This window comes from Pituophis catenifer, unplaced genomic scaffold (assembly GCF_029215685.1).
Source record: "Pituophis catenifer annectens isolate HBS135680 unplaced genomic scaffold, rPitCat1.0.hap2 SCAF_2, whole genome shotgun sequence".
In the NCBI taxonomy this organism is placed as follows: domain Eukaryota; kingdom Metazoa; phylum Chordata; class Lepidosauria; order Squamata; family Colubridae; genus Pituophis; species Pituophis catenifer.
The window spans coordinates 86,467,096-86,484,982 of record NW_027256882.1 but is presented as its reverse complement, the minus strand read 5'-3'; the positions used below and the strand labels follow the sequence as shown (position 1 = coordinate 86,484,982).

Sequence of the window (17,887 nt, the reverse complement as noted above, 5' to 3'; positions counted from 1 at the left end):
GGGCAGTGGTGAGTTTCACATTTTGTTGCTACTGGTTTGCCGTGCATACACCTTCCACGCATGTGCTTTGCTCACGTGTGCGTCTTCTGTGCATGCACCCAGCCTCAAAACCATGCCTAAATAGGACAGCATAGAGCCTGGGCCCCACCCACGATCTCTGCTACCGGTTCACCTGAACTGGTACGAACTGGCTGAATACCACCTCTGCATCAGGGTAATTGGGGAATTGAACTTAATAGAATACTAGGAGGAATTTAGTTCACTTGCATAATGGGATTATGGAAGGTATGTTCAAAGCTAATTGTGGTAAAATATTTATAACATGTTCTTGATTTCTTCTATTATTTTTAACATAGCTCTACCTACACAGGAATTCAGAAAATACATGTTGGATATAGAGGCTGAGCACTGAACAAGCAAGATAGGATTTTCTGCTTCTGATTAATGTGTTTATTAAGATATGCACAGCAGATCATGAAGCAGCAGTCTAATAGTATAATGTCCTAGTGAACATCACAGAGCTTGAATTCAAAAAGGACAATATTTGATCTTATCAAATTTAAGAATTTAGATATTTGGGAATATTCTTCAAATGGGGAAGCAAGAATTAATAACAGCATGTATGTATATTCCAATATATCCGTGCTCTTATTCCCTCAAGGTTGAATTCCTGTGCTTATAGCACCAGCTGGAAACCAGAAAACCATGAGTTCTAGTCCTGCCTGTGGCACAAAACTAGTTCAGAGACTTTGGACCAATCATTCTCTCTCAGCACTAGGAAGAAGGCAATGACAAACCACTTTTTAAAAAAGAAGTCTTGCCAAGACAGCTGCAGGGACTAGTCCAGGTGGTCACCAGGAGTGAAGACTGAAGGCATACTTCTCCCACAACTTAGGGCTACCTGTAAAGTCCACCAAGGAACTTCAGCTGGTTTGGAATGTGGTAGCCTGAGTGCTGGGAATTTCTTAGAGTACATACATTGCAAAGTGTATTTCATTATTACTTCCAGTTATATCCTAAACCATGATAAAGACATCTCTGTCACACGCTTTCAAAAGTTGAAGGCAACAAGTGCAAATTCTAAGTGTGGGTTTTGACCTGCAAGCTTGGTGCTATGTTATGTACCAGATTTCTTCTCCAAACAAAATTTGCATGCTCTGTGCAATCAGCTTGGGAAATAATGTTTCAAACCACCCCCCCAATGTGAGAGAAGGGGAAACTAAAAAAAAGGCTTTTTTTTCCCCCTCTGAAATATTTTACTTCTGAGCTTTGGAGGTGTGGAGTCTGTAAAGTCTCTAGATTTTTAGACCTGGGCAGTGGGGATGTGAGGTACCTATTCTCTGGTCAGCTTGTTGTTTTTAAATGGATTGTTTTTATGATTTGCTAATGATATGTAGGCATTTTTAATGGGACTGGGCAAGAAATAAATGATATAAATAAATAATAAAAAACAAGAGATGTTCCCGGCGTCTTGTTAATTTATTTTTAAATTGATTTTAAATTTTGAAGGTGACCTTTTTAAAAAGAAAAAGAAAAAGAAAAAGAAAAACAAACTTGGGAAGCTGATTTTTAAAATGTAATTTTAAAATGTAATGTTGTAATTGGATTGTCTGCCCTTGCTTCAGTTATTTTGTAGCCTAGAATCAGCAGTGTTAGATCGAGACTGACTGTGCTGTGACATGAAATGGTCCTGCAAATGATCAGATAACCTTTTCCAGTAATGGGAACTTGCTTAGGTTAATAGAGGATGCCTGATTTCTGTTGGTTCTCAGTTTACATATAATCTCCCTCTTTTTGAGGCTGTAGGCTGCAGAAAAAGGAACAGGTTTGAGCCAGTCTGACATTAAATATGCTCTAGGTGTGGTGAGCTATAACTGCTTCTTAGAAGAACTCCTATTATCGGGTGTATTAAAAATAAATAAGACAATGCAATCCTTGTGTTTGAACATCTGTTGGCAGTAATTAACTGCAACTCTTCGAATTACTTAGATTGGGTTTTTTTCCCCTAGTCTTTTCTGTGGGAGTTTGTGTACTTATCACCATTTTATTCAATATGCCTTTTAATGTGTTTCAGCATACCGAGAAGACAAGAACAATCAGACTCCTCCTTTGGGCAGAGGACACCTTCCCCATCCCTGACAAAAGGTGTTCCAGGCAGTGAAACCCCAAGAGAGAAACGGAGCCAGGGGCAGGCTCCCCAACACACCGATGGGCCCAGGAGGACTCTCCAAGTGGGTGGAGGACGCTCACCATCTGTTTCCCCGGAGCGAGGCAGCACGCCTACCTCACCTTATTCGGTCCCACAAATTGCCCCCCTTCCCAGTAGCACGCTCTGCCCTATATGCAAGACAACAGATCTCACCTCCTCTCCTAACCAGCCAAACTTCAATACCTGCACACAGTGTCACAACAAGGTCTGCAACCAATGTGGATTCAACCCCAACCCTCATCTGACCGAGGTAAATAAGCTTATTCAGTGTTTTAGCTCGGCTAAATTGCTTGCCTAGTTTATTAAGGATCTTGTATGCAGTGTCAGAGCATGTTAAGGCCCCATGTAACAAGATAGAATGCTTTCTATCTACTTTATTAGAAAATGGACTAAATACTCACACATCACAAAAGCACACAATATATCTATCAAAAGGTGAGAATAAGAAGACAGAGAAAAATAAGTGTTTTATCTGCTGGTCGAGTAGATCAAGGAGAATAGGAAATTCCTAAGGATTGTTTGTAGAAGGTGAATCTCAGTGTCTTTCCAATACAATGTTTCCATCTGTTATACTGTATATATATCATAGAATCTGTGCTGATTCTCACAATAAGTGTTTATTCTTATACTTTGTTCAGACTTCATACATTTTATTCTTAGCGGATGTTTTCAATGACCTTTCTCAAGAAATAAAAGCAACAATTGTCCTGATTTATTAGTACCATCAGTGCAATCGTGATAGCTGTTTTCTATAGCTTGTTTTGTTAACAGCTGTAGCTGATTTGCATTCTTCAGTTCTTGTAAGTATCTTTTTCTTTTGTCCTTTTGGTTAGATAATATGTATCAAAACATGAAATGAAAGAACACATATAATGAACAGAAATAAACAGAATAAAGAATAAAGATATTCTATATGCAATATAGGTACTGTAGTCCTGGACTTACGACCACAATTGAGCCCAAAATTTCCATTGCTAAGCAAGGCAGTTGTTAAGTGAGTTTTGCCCCATTTTACAACTTTACTTGCCACAGCCATAGTTGTTAAGTGAATCACTGCAGTTATTAAGTTAGTAACATAATTGTTAAGTGATTCTGGCTTCTTCATTGATTTTGCTTGCCAGAAGGTCACAAAAGGTGATCCCATGACTCTAGGACTGTGATAGCGAAGCTATGCCATGCGTGCCCAAAGTGGCACACGGAGCCATGTTGCTCAGCACACACAACGTTACCCGTTCCTCTTCCGGGTTTCTGGCATGCATGTGCGTGCAATGATCAGCTGGCCTTTTTGCATACGGCAGTGCCGGAAACTGGAAGAGCTGGTCTTCCATTTTCCTGCGTAAGCATGTGCATCAGCCAACTGATCGTTGCGCGCACATGCGTGCCAGAAACTCAGAAGTGTAGCTGGCTGAAACCGGAAGTTCAGTAGCTGAAACCGGAAGTTCATTTTCTGGCGCATGCATGCATGCACCCTGGCCAGCTCCTCTTCCAGGTTTCGGCCCAGATGCGTGCACGCTCTCTTTTCGGCACTCAGTACCAAAAAGGTTCGCTATCAATGCTCTATGACAATGCAACTATCATAAATACATGCCAATTGCCAAGCGGCCAAATTTTGATCATGTGACCGTGGGGATGCTGCAACAGTCATAAGTGTGAAAAATGGCCATAAGTCACCTTTTTTCAGTGCTGTTGTAACTTCAAATGGTCACTAAATGAATGGTCCATGATTATATTATCGTGATCACATTTGTTTGGTATACTTTGTAATTGGTCAGACGATGAGAAATAAAACCTTAAAACCTGCAATGCATTTTCTGAAATTATGTAACCTCCCCAGCATAGTTTGTTGTTGCTGAAATCAGAATAAAATTAAGATCTGAGTAAAATAAGATATAATTCATGGTAGCATGGCTGAATAAAAACAGACATTATGGTTCATTGTGTAGTTGCATGGCTGTTGATCTGAGTGATGAATAAGATCTTAAATTTCGTAATGATGTTAGAACGATATTTTCAGTGGGCTAATGCAAATGACCTTTCACCAGAGAATAAATCATTATATTATTTATTAACACCAAATGATGTGCAGATATTTTTTATAGATAGTCCTTTTGCTCCAAGAACACCACACTTTCCTAGTGTTCAGTCTGCAATCGATGGCACTTTAAAACGCTAAGATTTGTTTTTTTAAAAAAATATCTTAAAATATTTGATGTGTCTCCTCTTCAGAGGCTCATTGATATCTATTAACCTATTAATATCTTCAATGAAAAAAAACCATTACTTTCTGTTGGATGTCAATTTGCAAAGGGGTTGAACTCCCATAGCAACTACCCATTCTAAATGAAAAATAAATGTAGGTTCTATAATCATAATCAAATTAGGCAATATGTGAAAATGCTTGATTACCTTTAATGCATCTGTTGTTAATAGCAACCACTGCGATACGAGAAGCAATTAGGAGTGGAACTGTAGAATAAAAGAATGGGCAGTAGCATACTTGGGCCTTCCTTGATCATAGCCCCAGGAAAAATCACTGCTCCAATTTAATGCCAATATCTTTTTTTTTTTTCATGATAAAGAGCAAATTTTATTAGAAATGTGGCATTAAGCTAAGGATTAAAATCTTTCTTTGCTTGTCACAGTCTCAGCCTTGATTGCTCTAAGATGATTATTAAACAGTAACAATAAATGTCTGAACTGCTGTCATGCAAATCTCAGGTTCTATATAGATTTGACATCATGGAAAGCCTACACATCCAACTATTAAGCGGCTGTGGATCTCCCAAGAACGATGAGAATGGATGCAGTGGGATGAACATGGATGTCATTTGAAAGATACTGACTGGAGCAGTATATTGTGCCACCATGTTGTGTTCTTCACTATGAACACATACTATATCTATGTATCAGGGATCTAGTAAGAAAATATTTTGGCTAGGGAAATTGTAATTCAACATAACTGAAGCATACCAGACTGGGAAGTGCTGCCTTAGTTCTACAAAATTGTATATAATAGTAGGTCAATTGAACCACCCTGAAACAATGAAACATGTTGGAATACATTATCTTTCATCTAGCAGTCTTTAATTTGTAATTAAAACAGGATGAATTATTTTATGTAACATTTACTTTATGTCCTTCTTCAGGTCAAAATTATTTATATGCAAATAAAGATGCAACCCCCTAACCACAATTACAATTCAACTTCCATTTATTTCAATGCTCCAATATCTATAGCAGCTCTGCTTGAATGATGCCCTGTTGTGTTAAATGCATATTTGCCTTAATGTTTAGGGAAATATATTTTCCAATGAATTCCATTTAGAGAATGAAAACAAAATTTCTTGAATATTATTGAAGAGCATTAAAAGGTTGAGAATAAAAAGTTCTAAATTCAAATTGTCATCAATATATTTTGCCTGTGAATTACGGAAAACCATAACAGTTGTTTAATATCTACTTCCTATCATCAATCTTCATGAAGATATAATTAATGATATAAGTAATACAAAATAAATAATTATATGATGACTCATTATCACGTTATTATAAAAAATAGTGATCAAGCACCCTGTGAATTTCTTTACTTTTAATATAATATCTTATTTGTAAAATTTGTGTAAAACGGCCACATAGATGGGGGGGTCATGAGAAATAAATATGAAAAGTGCCAGAAATAGTTTCTCTAAATAAGAAAACTTTATCTACATTATCTATGAGAATAAGGAGCCTAAATTTTTGTAAGACAATCTTGTATGACATATTCTGAATTGGGAATTTGGATTCTACTTCCTTAGCTGATTGACTAAAAAATTCTTTCCAAACTTGATTCATTACACTTTTAAATGGCTTATGTCCAAAATATAAGTTGGCAAACATTTATTCATTTAAGAAAGTAATATAAATTTATTTAAAGAGTTCCACCAATGCCAGTTTTAAGTGCTCTTTTAGCCAAATAATTCTTAGATGCATGAGAATCATGATGTTTGAGAACATCATGCAAGTCTTTGAGTATTCTTGACTACTTGCAGTGCTGGTAATATTTATTTATTTGTTCTTATTTATTTGTTCTTATTCCTATACCGCCCTTCTCCAAATAGGACTCAGGGCGGTGAACAGCCAAAGTAAAAAACAATACATACAAAATTTAAAAGCAGTTTAAAATAATTAAATATTTTGGCCGTAAATTAAAACAACCCAATTTAAAATCAATTTAAAATTTAATTCAAGCCAGCCCAGCTAGTTGAAATAAATGGGTTTTCAGGGCCTGACGAAAAATCCGGAGGTCTGTTATTGTACGTATCTCTGGGGGGAGGTTGTTCCAGAGGGTGGGCGCCGCCACAGAGACGGATCTCCCCCTGGGAGTCGTCAGCCGACATTGTCTGGCAGACGGCACCCTGAGGAGGCCCACTCTGTGCGAGCGTACTGGCCGGTGGGAGGCTATTGGTGGCAGAAGGCGGTCTCGTAAGTACCCCGGCCCTAAGCCATGGAGCGCTTTAAAGGTGGTCACCAACACCTTGAAGCGCACCCGGAAGACCACCGGGAGCCAGTGCAGCTCGCACAGGAGAGGTGTTACATGGGAGCGCCTCGTCGCCCCCATAATCCCCCACGCGGCCGCATTCTGGACCAGCTGGAGCCTCCGGGTGCACCCCAGGGGGAGCCCCATGTAGAGAGCGTTGCAGTAGTCCAGGCGGGAAGTGACGAGTGCCTGAGTGACTGTGCGTAGGGAGTCCCGATCTAGAAAGGGGCGTAACTGGCGTATCAGGCGGACCTGATAAAAAGCCCCCCTGGCCACGGCCGTCAAATGATCTTCTAAAGACAGCCGTGCGTCCAGGAGGACGCCCAAGTTACGAGCCCTCTCCGTGGGGGCGAGTGATTCGCCCCCAATAGCCAGCGATGGCGTCAGCTGGCTATATCGGGACGCCAGAAGCCACAGCCACTCGGTCTTGGAGGGGTTGAGTCGGAGCCTGTTTCTCCCCATCCAGGCCCGCACGGCCTCCAGGCACTGGGACATCACTTCAAGGGCATCGTTGGGGTGGCCTGGGGTGGAGATGTACAGCTGGGTGTCATCAGCGTACTGATGGAACTCCACCCCAAAGCCACGGATGATCTCACCCAGCGGCTTTACATAAATGTTGAACAGAAGGGGTGAGAGGACCGACCCTTGTGGCACCCCACAAGCAAGGTGCCTCGGGGTCGACCGCTGCCCCCCTGTCAACACAGATTGCGACCGGTCAGAGAGGTAGGAGGAGAACCACCGCAAAACGGTGCCCCCCACCCCCAACCCCGCCAACCAGTGCAACATGATACCATGGTCGATGGTATCAAAAGCCGCTGAGAGGTCTAACAGGACCAGGATAGAGGAGCAACCCCTATCCCGAGCCCTCCAGAGATCATCCACCAACGCGACCAATGCCGTTTCCGTGCTGTGCCCAGGCCGGAAGCCGGACTGGAGTGGGTCTAGATAGACAGCTTCATCCAGGTACCGGGGAAGCTGTTGAGCCACCACACTCTCAACAACCTTCGCAACAAAGCGAAGGTTGGAGACTGGACGATAGTTAGCCAAAACAGCCGGATCCAGAGAGGGCTTCTTGAGGAGGGGCCTCACAACCGCTTCTTTCAAAGTGGCCGGCAGGACCCCCTCACTCAAAGAAGCGTTAACAATCTTCTGGAGCCAGCCTCGTGTCACCTCCCGGGAAGCCAGTACCAACCAGGAGGGACACGGGTCCAATAAACATGTGGTTGCGTTCAGCCATCCCAGGACCCTGTCCATGTCCTCGGGAGCTACAGGATCGAACTCCTCCCAGATAACACTCTCAAGACCTGCCTCAGTCATCCCGTCCGGACATACCCAGTCAGAGGCCGGCCCTTCCCGAATCTGAGCGATTTTGTCATACAGATACTGCACATTATTTATTCATAATGTACTGTACATATAGACAGTTTGGTCTAGTAGCTAAGGCACCGGGGCTAGGAGCCCTGGTAGCACAGCAGACTAAAGCACTATTATTAAAATCAGCTGCCTGCAATTACTGCAAGTTCAAATCTCACCAGGCTCAAGGTTGACTCAGCCTTCCATCCTTTCTAAGGTAGGTAAAATGAGGACCCAGATTGTGGGGGCAATAAGCTGACTTTGTATAAATATACAAAAGTATGAAGGCTATTGCTTAACGCATTGTAAGCCGCCCTGAGTCTCCGGAGAAGGGCGGCATATAAATCAAATAAAAAAAAAAAATCAGGGCAGTGTGAGTTCTACTCCTGCCTTAAATAAGAAAATTGGCTGGATGACTTTGGGCCAGTCACTCTCAGCCCAACCTATCTCACAGAATTGTAATTTGGGGGAAAATGGAGGGAGGAAAAAATACTGTGCATGTTCACTGCCTTGAGTTATTTATAAAAAATAAATAAATTCAGAGGGGAAATCTAAATAAATAAATTTAAATAAGTAAAATTCAGAGCAGGCTTCAAAGTCTTTATTCCACCCAAATTAATTTATATTACACAAAGGGAAACATGTATTTGTTCAATTGCTCTGTGTTTGAATGGTACTGAATTAGATTACCACTCATTCTGAACCTATGTTGAATATACTTTTGAAAGTTTTATGGCATCATTTTTTAACCATGCCATCTTTATTCTTTCTGATTTAAGAAGTAAATGGATGACTCTCTCTCTCTCTCTGCTTAAAGGGAATAATTGCCATTATCCTGCTTAGTGAGTGACAGCTCAATTTGAGATATAATCACAGGACAGAACAAAAAGGAAAGATGTTCAGTATATAATACCAAATTTGAAAGAGAACATTACTTCATTTATTTAAACATTGTATATAATAAAACCAAATATAATGAAAGATACATGGAAGAAAACTAAAGAAGCAAAAGTATACTGAGAATAGAATGATTAAAATAATGAGAGTACAGGTCCTATATGGGAAACTATTTGAAGATAGAAAATGGGTAAAGAGGGCTAAACAAGGAGTCCTTAGCAAAGTGTACGGGATTGAAAATAAAAGTGATGAAACTGAAATGAGGGAATGCTGGAAGGAAAGTTTGGGGAATGTGCATAGAAACAGAAGAGTGGAATAGAAATGAATATTGTAAATGTTAAGTGTCCAAGAAGAATAACGATGAAAAAGAAATCCTATGTTGAATATTGAAAAATGATAAGGTTTCATGTGTAGATGGTGTAATCCAATTCGATTACTGTAATATGCTCTGCATGGGGCTACCCTTGAAGAGTGTCTGGAAGTTTCAACCGGTGCAAAATGCAGCAATAGATGTGGTGTGAGCAATTATGTATGCTTCTAGAACAGTATATATTATACTTCTGTTCCATTAGTTGCCACTCTGCTTTCAGGTCCAATTCAAGGTGTTGATTTTGAACTTTAAAGCCCTTCATCCCTCATCCAAAATCAAATCTGTCAAGAGAGGCATGCTGCGGGTGTCAGCGTTCCAAGTAATGCACCCATTGAAAGCAGAACTCTGAGGCAGATAGATTCCTCAAAGAACAAATTTATTGGATACACCATATTGGCACAAATGGTGAAAACCGACTCTGAAAGTTCCCGCGTTTTTCATTTAATTAAAAAAATGAAAGTTTTCCCCTTCCCCCAACTCATCAGTCACATTGTTCAATCGAGGTGCTGGCCCGCTGCTTAGTTACTTCACTCCTCCTCTCTCAGCCATCTGTTGGAATGACCTTGGTTCCCACAGGAAAACTTTTTGTTTTGACTGCAAAGCCCCAGTTAATTATTTCCCCTTTCCTGTCCCCTTTTCTGCTTTGTGGCAACCCTGAAGTTACAAAGATGGCCTCAGCCAGGTTCGCTTCAGGGTTGACAGAGGGTCTCATCGCTCAGGGAACTACACTTGGCAGACCTGAGAAGGCAGGCCTTTCCTATCATGGCAACCTACCTTATGGAATATTTCCCCACCACCTGAAGTGAGGTCAGCTCCATCCCTTCTTATTTTCCAGAAGTTTCTCAAGGCCCTTTGTCATCAGACCTGGGGATCTCAGGGGTGAAATCTTGAGATGGTTCCATTGCTGATTGAATCTCTTGTTAAAAAAAAGAATTGAATAATATGGCTGAGTTTGACTTTTAATGCTTTTTATTTTCTTTCATTTTTGCTGCATGCTGCACAGAGTCAAGTTTTTGTGAGAATATGAATTTGATAAATAAAGGGAGAAATAGTACAAATATAAATATACAGTACATTGGCTCTATGACCTATTTAATTTATGTAAGAATAGTGTGTCTGAGTATGAACATTGGAAGAATGCCATGATTGTTTCCTATAAAAAGGAGAAAATAGCAAGAATGCAAAAACTACAGGGAGATCGGAGCATTAAGTATGCTGAGAAGGAGTTTTGCAGAATTCTTATGGGAAGCTCATATGAGGTAGTGCAGACCAGATTTTTAGCTCTTCAGCAGGTTATTGAGAAATTTATGACAGTGAGAAAAAATAAAATTTAGTTAGTTACATTTATTTAGAGAAATCCTACGATAAAGGGATAAGCTTGAATTTTTGCATAAATATGGAGTTGAAAGTGAACGCAATAGTTTATGAGGGAAATAAAGCATGCATGAGAATAAATAAAATGTTTAACAAATGGTTCAATACTGAGAAGGAGTAATATGAACATGTATAATGTACTTTAGGCTGTTTAATATATTTATGAATCAATGTATAAGAAATGCTCTGGGTGGTGTTAATAGTTAGTGGATTAGGGACAGGAACGGACATTTTTTTAATACAGATAATGCCACGCTGTTAGCTGAGAATATGAATGATTTACAATGCAACTGCGACTATAGAATTGAGTTAATGTCTTGGAGACAAAAGATAGTTGCGTTTAAATTCAAAAGGCTAGTAGAAGTAGATGAATTTATGTTCTTTGGTAGAATATTTGGTAGAATATTTAATAAAGATAGGAAATGAATGGGGAAAATTTATGATGTGGTAGTGCTGGTAATACATAATCTGGTGTGAGGAATGAATGTTTGTCAAAAAAACTAAAATGGCTATGTATAAGAATGTGACACTACCTCCTTTTGTTATATGAAGTGAGAGTTTGGTGTGCCAGGGAAACAGAAATAAGTTGAAAGCATTGGAAATGTGGTAGCACTAACTGTACAATCTTGGCAATTCCTTTGCCCACTTACTGATTTCTGAATGTACAGTATGTGGAGGGTATACAAAAATAAATCAGCCATATGTAAAAATATGTTGACATAATTTAATCAGAGACAGTAAGGATTAAACTGAAAGCAAATGTATGAAGAAAAGAATGGTTGAGAGTCCATGAAAGTTTTAGTTGGATGAGAATTTTAAAAAACAAAAGCCAATCCATCAAAACAAGGATCATTTGCAAGGCAGAAAGAAATGGAGGGCTAAACTAAATGTAAGTTACATTTTATTATCTCATATCTTTATTCCTAAGAATAAGAAATAATATCTAATTTCTTACTTCTTTTCTGTTCTTTATATAGGGTTGGTTTTCCTTTTGGGGATGTGAAGGTGTGTGTGTGTGTGTGTGTGTGTGTGTGTGTGTATGTATGTGAGAGATAAAATAAATACATATATTAAAGTAGATCAGATTAAACAAGAACAGTAAATCCACATCCTATCTATATCAACCCAGTAGGAGAAACAAAATGTTATATAGTGTGTAACTTATAGCTGCATAATGCTTTCCAATAATTGGAATTTATTTATTGTTATAAATAGTCTGGAACCCACATTTCTTTAAACGTTGTGCGCATCCGAAAGACTAGAAAGTAAATGTGAAACATATGTGTGCACACATGCACACACACACACACACACACACATTGTAGAGTATAGTTGGTGTCAGTTCTGAGCATTTTTCTTTGTATTCCAATGCATTCAAAAATATACTTGACTGATTGCTGGGAATAGTATGAAATATGAAACAGACAAATGGAGAGAAATTCAGAGAAATATCTTAATATCTTAAGATATTAAGATCTTAATAATTAATATCTTAATTATCTTAAAGATAATTAAAGGTAAATCTGTAAGGTACTGTATTTTTTGCACTAAAAGACGCACTCCCCCCCCCAAAAAAAGTAGGTGGAAATGTCTGTGCGTCTAATAGAGCGAATGGTGGCGGCGATCAGTGACGATCGGTGGTGGCGATCCCTGACACCTGGAACAGCTGATCGGCAGTATTCTGGAAGCAAATCCAATCACCAATCAGCTGCTCAGCAGCAAAGGCTTCAGTGCTCCCTGGCGGCGGCAGCAGCTCAGCTCAGTTGACCGTTGGTGGGCTCAATGGAGCGGAGCCCTGATGAGCCACATGCTGGGGCTGCGACAACATGTTGAAGCTGACCAGGCTGTTTCCTGTTTGCTGCAAGGACGCTAGCCAGATGAATACCAGATGGATGCTGGGAGGCAGAGGCAGAGGCAGATTATATTTTTTTTCTTGTTTTCCTCCTCTAAAGCTAATGTGCATCTTATGGTCCGGTGCGTCTTATAGTGTGAAAAATACAGTACATGAGTGGGAAGAATTAGGCCATTCCCATGCAAACTTTCACTAGCTTTTCTTTTCTTTTCCTCTTTTCTTTTTCTCTTTTCTTTTTCCTTTCCTTTCCTTTCCTTTCCTTTCCTTTCCTTTCCTTTCCTTTTTTCTCAGGAGTTTTATCAAGCTTCAAGATAGTGTGCTGATGAAGCACCAATTTTTGCTTCTCTTTATAGTGCAGAAAGGCACATTGAGGTGTTCTGCATTTTAGGCAGATTATATCAATGTTCGTTAACATCTCTGAAACTCTTCCTAACCCTGTCGCTTCATCTCTTATTCTCATTCTTTGAATTCCAGAGACCAATATTATCTAGTTGATAGTTCTGATTTCTGACAATCTTCAACATAAGAAATAAATCTGCATCTGGCTTTCTTTTTATAGCAGATCCATTTTTTGCCACTCTGCCATATTACCTAGCTTTTGTCTGAACTAAATATACCACTTTTACAATCCTTTCTCATTTGGGATTTATTTATTTTTTGGCTGACACTTAAATTTTGGCATTTTTAAAGAAGAGCTGCAAGCAAATCATACTTTATATGATATTGTAGTTCTCAGCTGTATTTCTGTGATCCATTATAATTATGCATTATACTATTCAGAATTTTAAAATTGAAGTTAACAAGCTATCATCATTATATAATGAGCATTGTTTCCAAAATTGTTCATAACCTCCAATGTTCCTTTTGTGCAAACAGATCGAATCATTTTCCCACTCCCCCCCCCCACTTGCTGGTATGTGGATTTGGGGGAAATGACAAAAATACTTTTACAGCAAAGCAGAAAGATGAGATAAGTGCTAATGAAAAAGGGTTGAATATATTATTCCCAAAGAATGAAGCAATTAGCTTTACTGACAGTCCTTTTAAGATTGTGCCATCCACACATTTTTGCCTGTGATACAGGAAACGAACAAGACTACTGTAAGGTGAAGTTCTGAGACATTTTAAGAAACATGATAAATAATATGGTTTGTTCAGATTGAAACATTTCCGTTTTCTTACCCCAAAAAAGGAGGCTTGTGGGTTTTATTGTGGGAGAGTGAATATGGGGATGAAAAGTAATTAAAGCAGCAGGTAGCAAGGGGAACAACTTTGGATGTATTAAAAACAGCATGTTTTCAACTCTGCAATTGCTGTTTTGCCAAGGACAGCATAGAGAGCATTGAACAAGAACATACAAATGCTCCAAGGTCTCAAGCTTGTGATTTTAGTTGATCATTGAACCATGCACTTGTGATATTAGCCTTTAAAATTATCTCAGTTGTTTCTAATTAAATAGGGAATTTAATATTTGCATCAACAAAGCTCTAATGTCAGCTAGAAGGACCTGAGAACTGAAATCCATAGATAGATTCAGGTGACACACAGCCACAGGCAGCTCCTTTAATGATAATTGTATGGAATCCAGTGGCTCCATTTACTGAAACTCTACTCTCCACCAAATGTCTGCTAAGAGATTGCTAAAAATGCTGGGGCCATATGCATTACTAGATTTCCAAATGAATGCTGAAATTTGATTCTATCCTACATTGCTGCAGAAAATAACTTTACATATTTAATACTTTTTAAATTAAAAGTTTCGTCTTACTTTTATTTGCTCAGAAATAAAATGGATTAAGTGTGTTAATGTAATCAGCACTATCCCTGAATCCTCATAAAGTCCTTGAGGTTTTTTTTTTCTCCATCATGAAAGGGTTTTGAATTTCTTTGATTTTTGCAAACACTTTATCATTTATAACTCCAAGTAATTATTCAAATTTTTTCTTTCCTGGGGGGAGCGGGGAGGGAGGGAAACAACATCAGATCTGAACTTCAAATTGGACAGAAATTTCCAAAGATGTAATAATCACCAAAGAAGTAATATTCCTCTGGGTTTCTCAATTGTATTTCCATTTTGACTGTCATCTCTGTCTTATAGCCCAAATTTCTTTATATTCCGGTATTTCTGCATCAGGCAATATTTGTTTATCCGCTTTATCTTGCTGGTCTTCCAAAATATTCTCTTTTACATCTTTCATTTCTTGTTTAAAACCTATTGCAAATATTATATCCATATAACCAAACATTATTGCATTGGTGTTGTAACTACCCTGTTTCCCTGAAAATAAGACATTCCCCGATAATAAGCCCAATTGGGTTTATTGAGCGCATGCGCTAAAATACCCCCCACCGAAAATAAGCCCTCCCCAATATTTAAATGCAAAGCTGGAAATCAGGTAAGACGGCAAGAGGAGCCCCATCTTGCTCCATGCACCCCAAAATAATAAGATCTCCCTGAAAATAAGGCCAAGCGCTTATTTCGGGGTTCAAAAAAATATAAGAAACAGTCTTATTTTCAGAGAAACACTGTAGTTTCTGACTCCATTCCTAAATAAATATATATCCTGAAGTGTCTCAAATGTCATAACATTGTTTGCCATATTGCAGATTTCACACAAGCAGACTTATCCCTACTTTTTTTCCTTCCTTCTTCCTCTTTAGTCCCTTCTATATTTCATTTCTAAAATGACAAAGTTTCTAAGTTCTATTGCTTGCTCATTTTCCAATAGACTAAATGATTTAAATTTCCACAAAAACGCTTCACTGAATGTTTTGTTAAAGTATAATTACTGAATATTCCGCCCCCTCAAAATTATGTTTTAATCCCATCTTTCTATAGAAGAATTAAAGAAACTAGAGGCCAAATCTTTAATGTAAATTGTTAATAAATTTATATATAGTTCTATTTAAAATAGAGTTTTTAAACCTGCTGAGAAAGCAGCATTGTTATGTATGTATCTATTTTCTGCGGGAAATTCAAATGCAGCAATGCTTGTGATTGGTTAACGGGTATTTCAGAACTGTATATAAGGAAAGCTGTTGCCTGTGTTTCTTTGCTGAAGTCTCACCCTGAATTAAAGAGCTGTTGTCACTAGCTTGCTTGTGCCTCTCGTTATTCCCGCACTACAACATTGGCAACGAGGATGGGATTGAGGCCACAAGAAGCAAATCAAAAAGAGCTCTGAGTTTCAGCCAGGATGACAAGCGGACTAAGGAGACATACTGCGATGTCTGCCTACGTCCCGCCAAAACCCTTCGACCCGACCCGAGAGAAGTGGGGGTCGTATCTGACCAGTTTCGAGTGTTCCCTGGAAGCAAGTGAAATGCAAGGGCTCTCTGTGAATTGAAAAAGAGCCCTCTTCTTGAGCCACTGCGGGCCAGACGTTTTCGAGATGGCCGAGTCCGTCTGCGAGCAAACTCCAGTCCAGACGGTCCCCTGGGACATCCTACAAGCAAACCTGAGAGCCCACTACGCTCTCGTTCCTTCGAAGTTTGTACAACGCTACGAGCTCCAGCAACGAATACAAAGAGAAGGAGAACCAGTCAGTGCATATGTGGCTGCCCTTTGAAAAGCCGCAACGCATTGCGACTACCGGGATCTAGACGACACGCTCCTTGAACAGTTGATTTGTGGTGTGAGAGACACTCGATTACAAAGGCGCATACTAGCAAAGTCAGATTTGACATTAGCCGGCGCGTTAGATGAAGCAAGAGCGCACGAAGCATCCACGAAGGCTTCCGAAGTGCTACAACGTCCACAGCCGAGCAAAGACAGCCCAAAGTCAGCACCTGTTCATCGAGAGGAGGCGCAAACAAGTACAGAGGAAGAATCAGACAAGGACGTCTTCCACACTGACAAAAAGAAGGGCGAGCAAAGTCATCGCCGAGAAAACTGCTCAAGCAATGGTGGAGCTCACGAGAGACAATCCTGCAAATACCGATATGCCATTTGCAGGCATTGTTAAAAGAAGGGCCACTTGGCTAGAGTCTGTAGAGTTCAATTTCCTCGAAATAACAAGTCACGTGACTATCACGACCAACCAGAACCGACACGTTCAAATCAGCCAAACAGAGATGGTGGTGCGAGAAAACGGCGCAAGAATCAAAAACGAGAAACCTACAGCACGAGAATCGGCCAAGCCAGCACGTCTGTAGAAGAAAAGGTCTACATGAGAGTAGAAATTGAAGGGAGACCATGCGACATGGAAATCGACACCGGGTCTGCCCTGTCAATCATGTCCTGGGCAACGCTTAAATCACTTCTACCAAAGTTCCAGAGAAACCAGCTGTCACGGCAACGAGTTCGCCTCCTCGACTACCAAGGAAACCGAGTTCCTGTGGAAGGTGTGGGCACGTTTTGGGTCACCTACGGCGAGTTCCAGAAAGAGCTTCTCCTGACCATCGTCAGCAAGTCGCTACCAAGTCTCCTGGGCCTAGCCTGGTTTCGAGCCCTTGGCATGGGCTTCACGGGTGTCCACAGCATCGGCAGACCATCTCTAAAAGCCTCCTGCATGAATTCCAGGACGTTTTTGAAGAGATGCTAGGCAAGTACGTGGGGACCCCAATCTCTTTTAATTTAGACCCCAATGTAGCCCAGATTAGGTTAAAGGCAAGACGAGTACCATTTTTTTAAAATTTGATTTATATTTGCCCTAAAACCAAAAATAGACACAGAACTTGACAAACTAATCAAACAAGGGGTGCTAGTTCCTGTAGATCACGCTAAGTGGGAAACCCCAATAGTCACGCCAGTAAAGTCAGACGGATCAATCAGAATCTGCGCTGATTATAAATGCACGATCAATAAGCATTGCAACAGAGCGCTATCCAGTTCCATCTACTTCACTCCCTGGGCCCAGGCAAGATATTCGCTAAGTTAGACCTTGCGCAGGTGTACCAGCAGCTGCCGGTAGATGACGCTATGGCAGAATCACAAACTATAGTAACGCACAGAGGTGCATTCAAATGCACTAGACTACAGTTTGGGGTTAGCATTGCCCCAGGGCTCTTCCAGAGCACTATGGAGCGCCTTCTACAAGGACTCCCAGGGGTTGTTCCCTATTTTGACGATGTCCTCATTAGTGGCCAGAATGAGGCGCAGCTAGGAGATAGAGTTAGATAAGTGCTAACCAGGTTTAGGGAAGCGGGACTTAAACTCAAATGTAAAATTGCAGTACCCTCCGTAGAATTTTTGGGCTACCGAATCGACGGCACAGGCATTCACCCCACAGAAAGCAAAGTAAGGGCCATCCAAAATGCACCCATGCCAAAGTCGAAAGCCGAACTGCAGGCCTTCTTGGGACTTCTGAACTT

The 17,887-nt window shown here is 40.2% G+C and overlaps 1 protein-coding gene across 1 annotated transcript in view; it reads left to right on the top strand.

The window, feature by feature from the left end:
* Positions 1–17,887, top strand: part of BSN (bassoon presynaptic cytomatrix protein) — a 206,594-nt gene that overhangs the window by 31,126 nt on the left and 157,581 nt on the right. Inside the window, exon 2 of the mRNA XM_070934374.1 lies at positions 2,075–2,459. Coding sequence (XP_070790475.1) covers positions 2,075–2,459 — 385 coding nt within the window. The remainder of the gene's footprint in view (positions 1–2,074; positions 2,460–17,887) is intronic.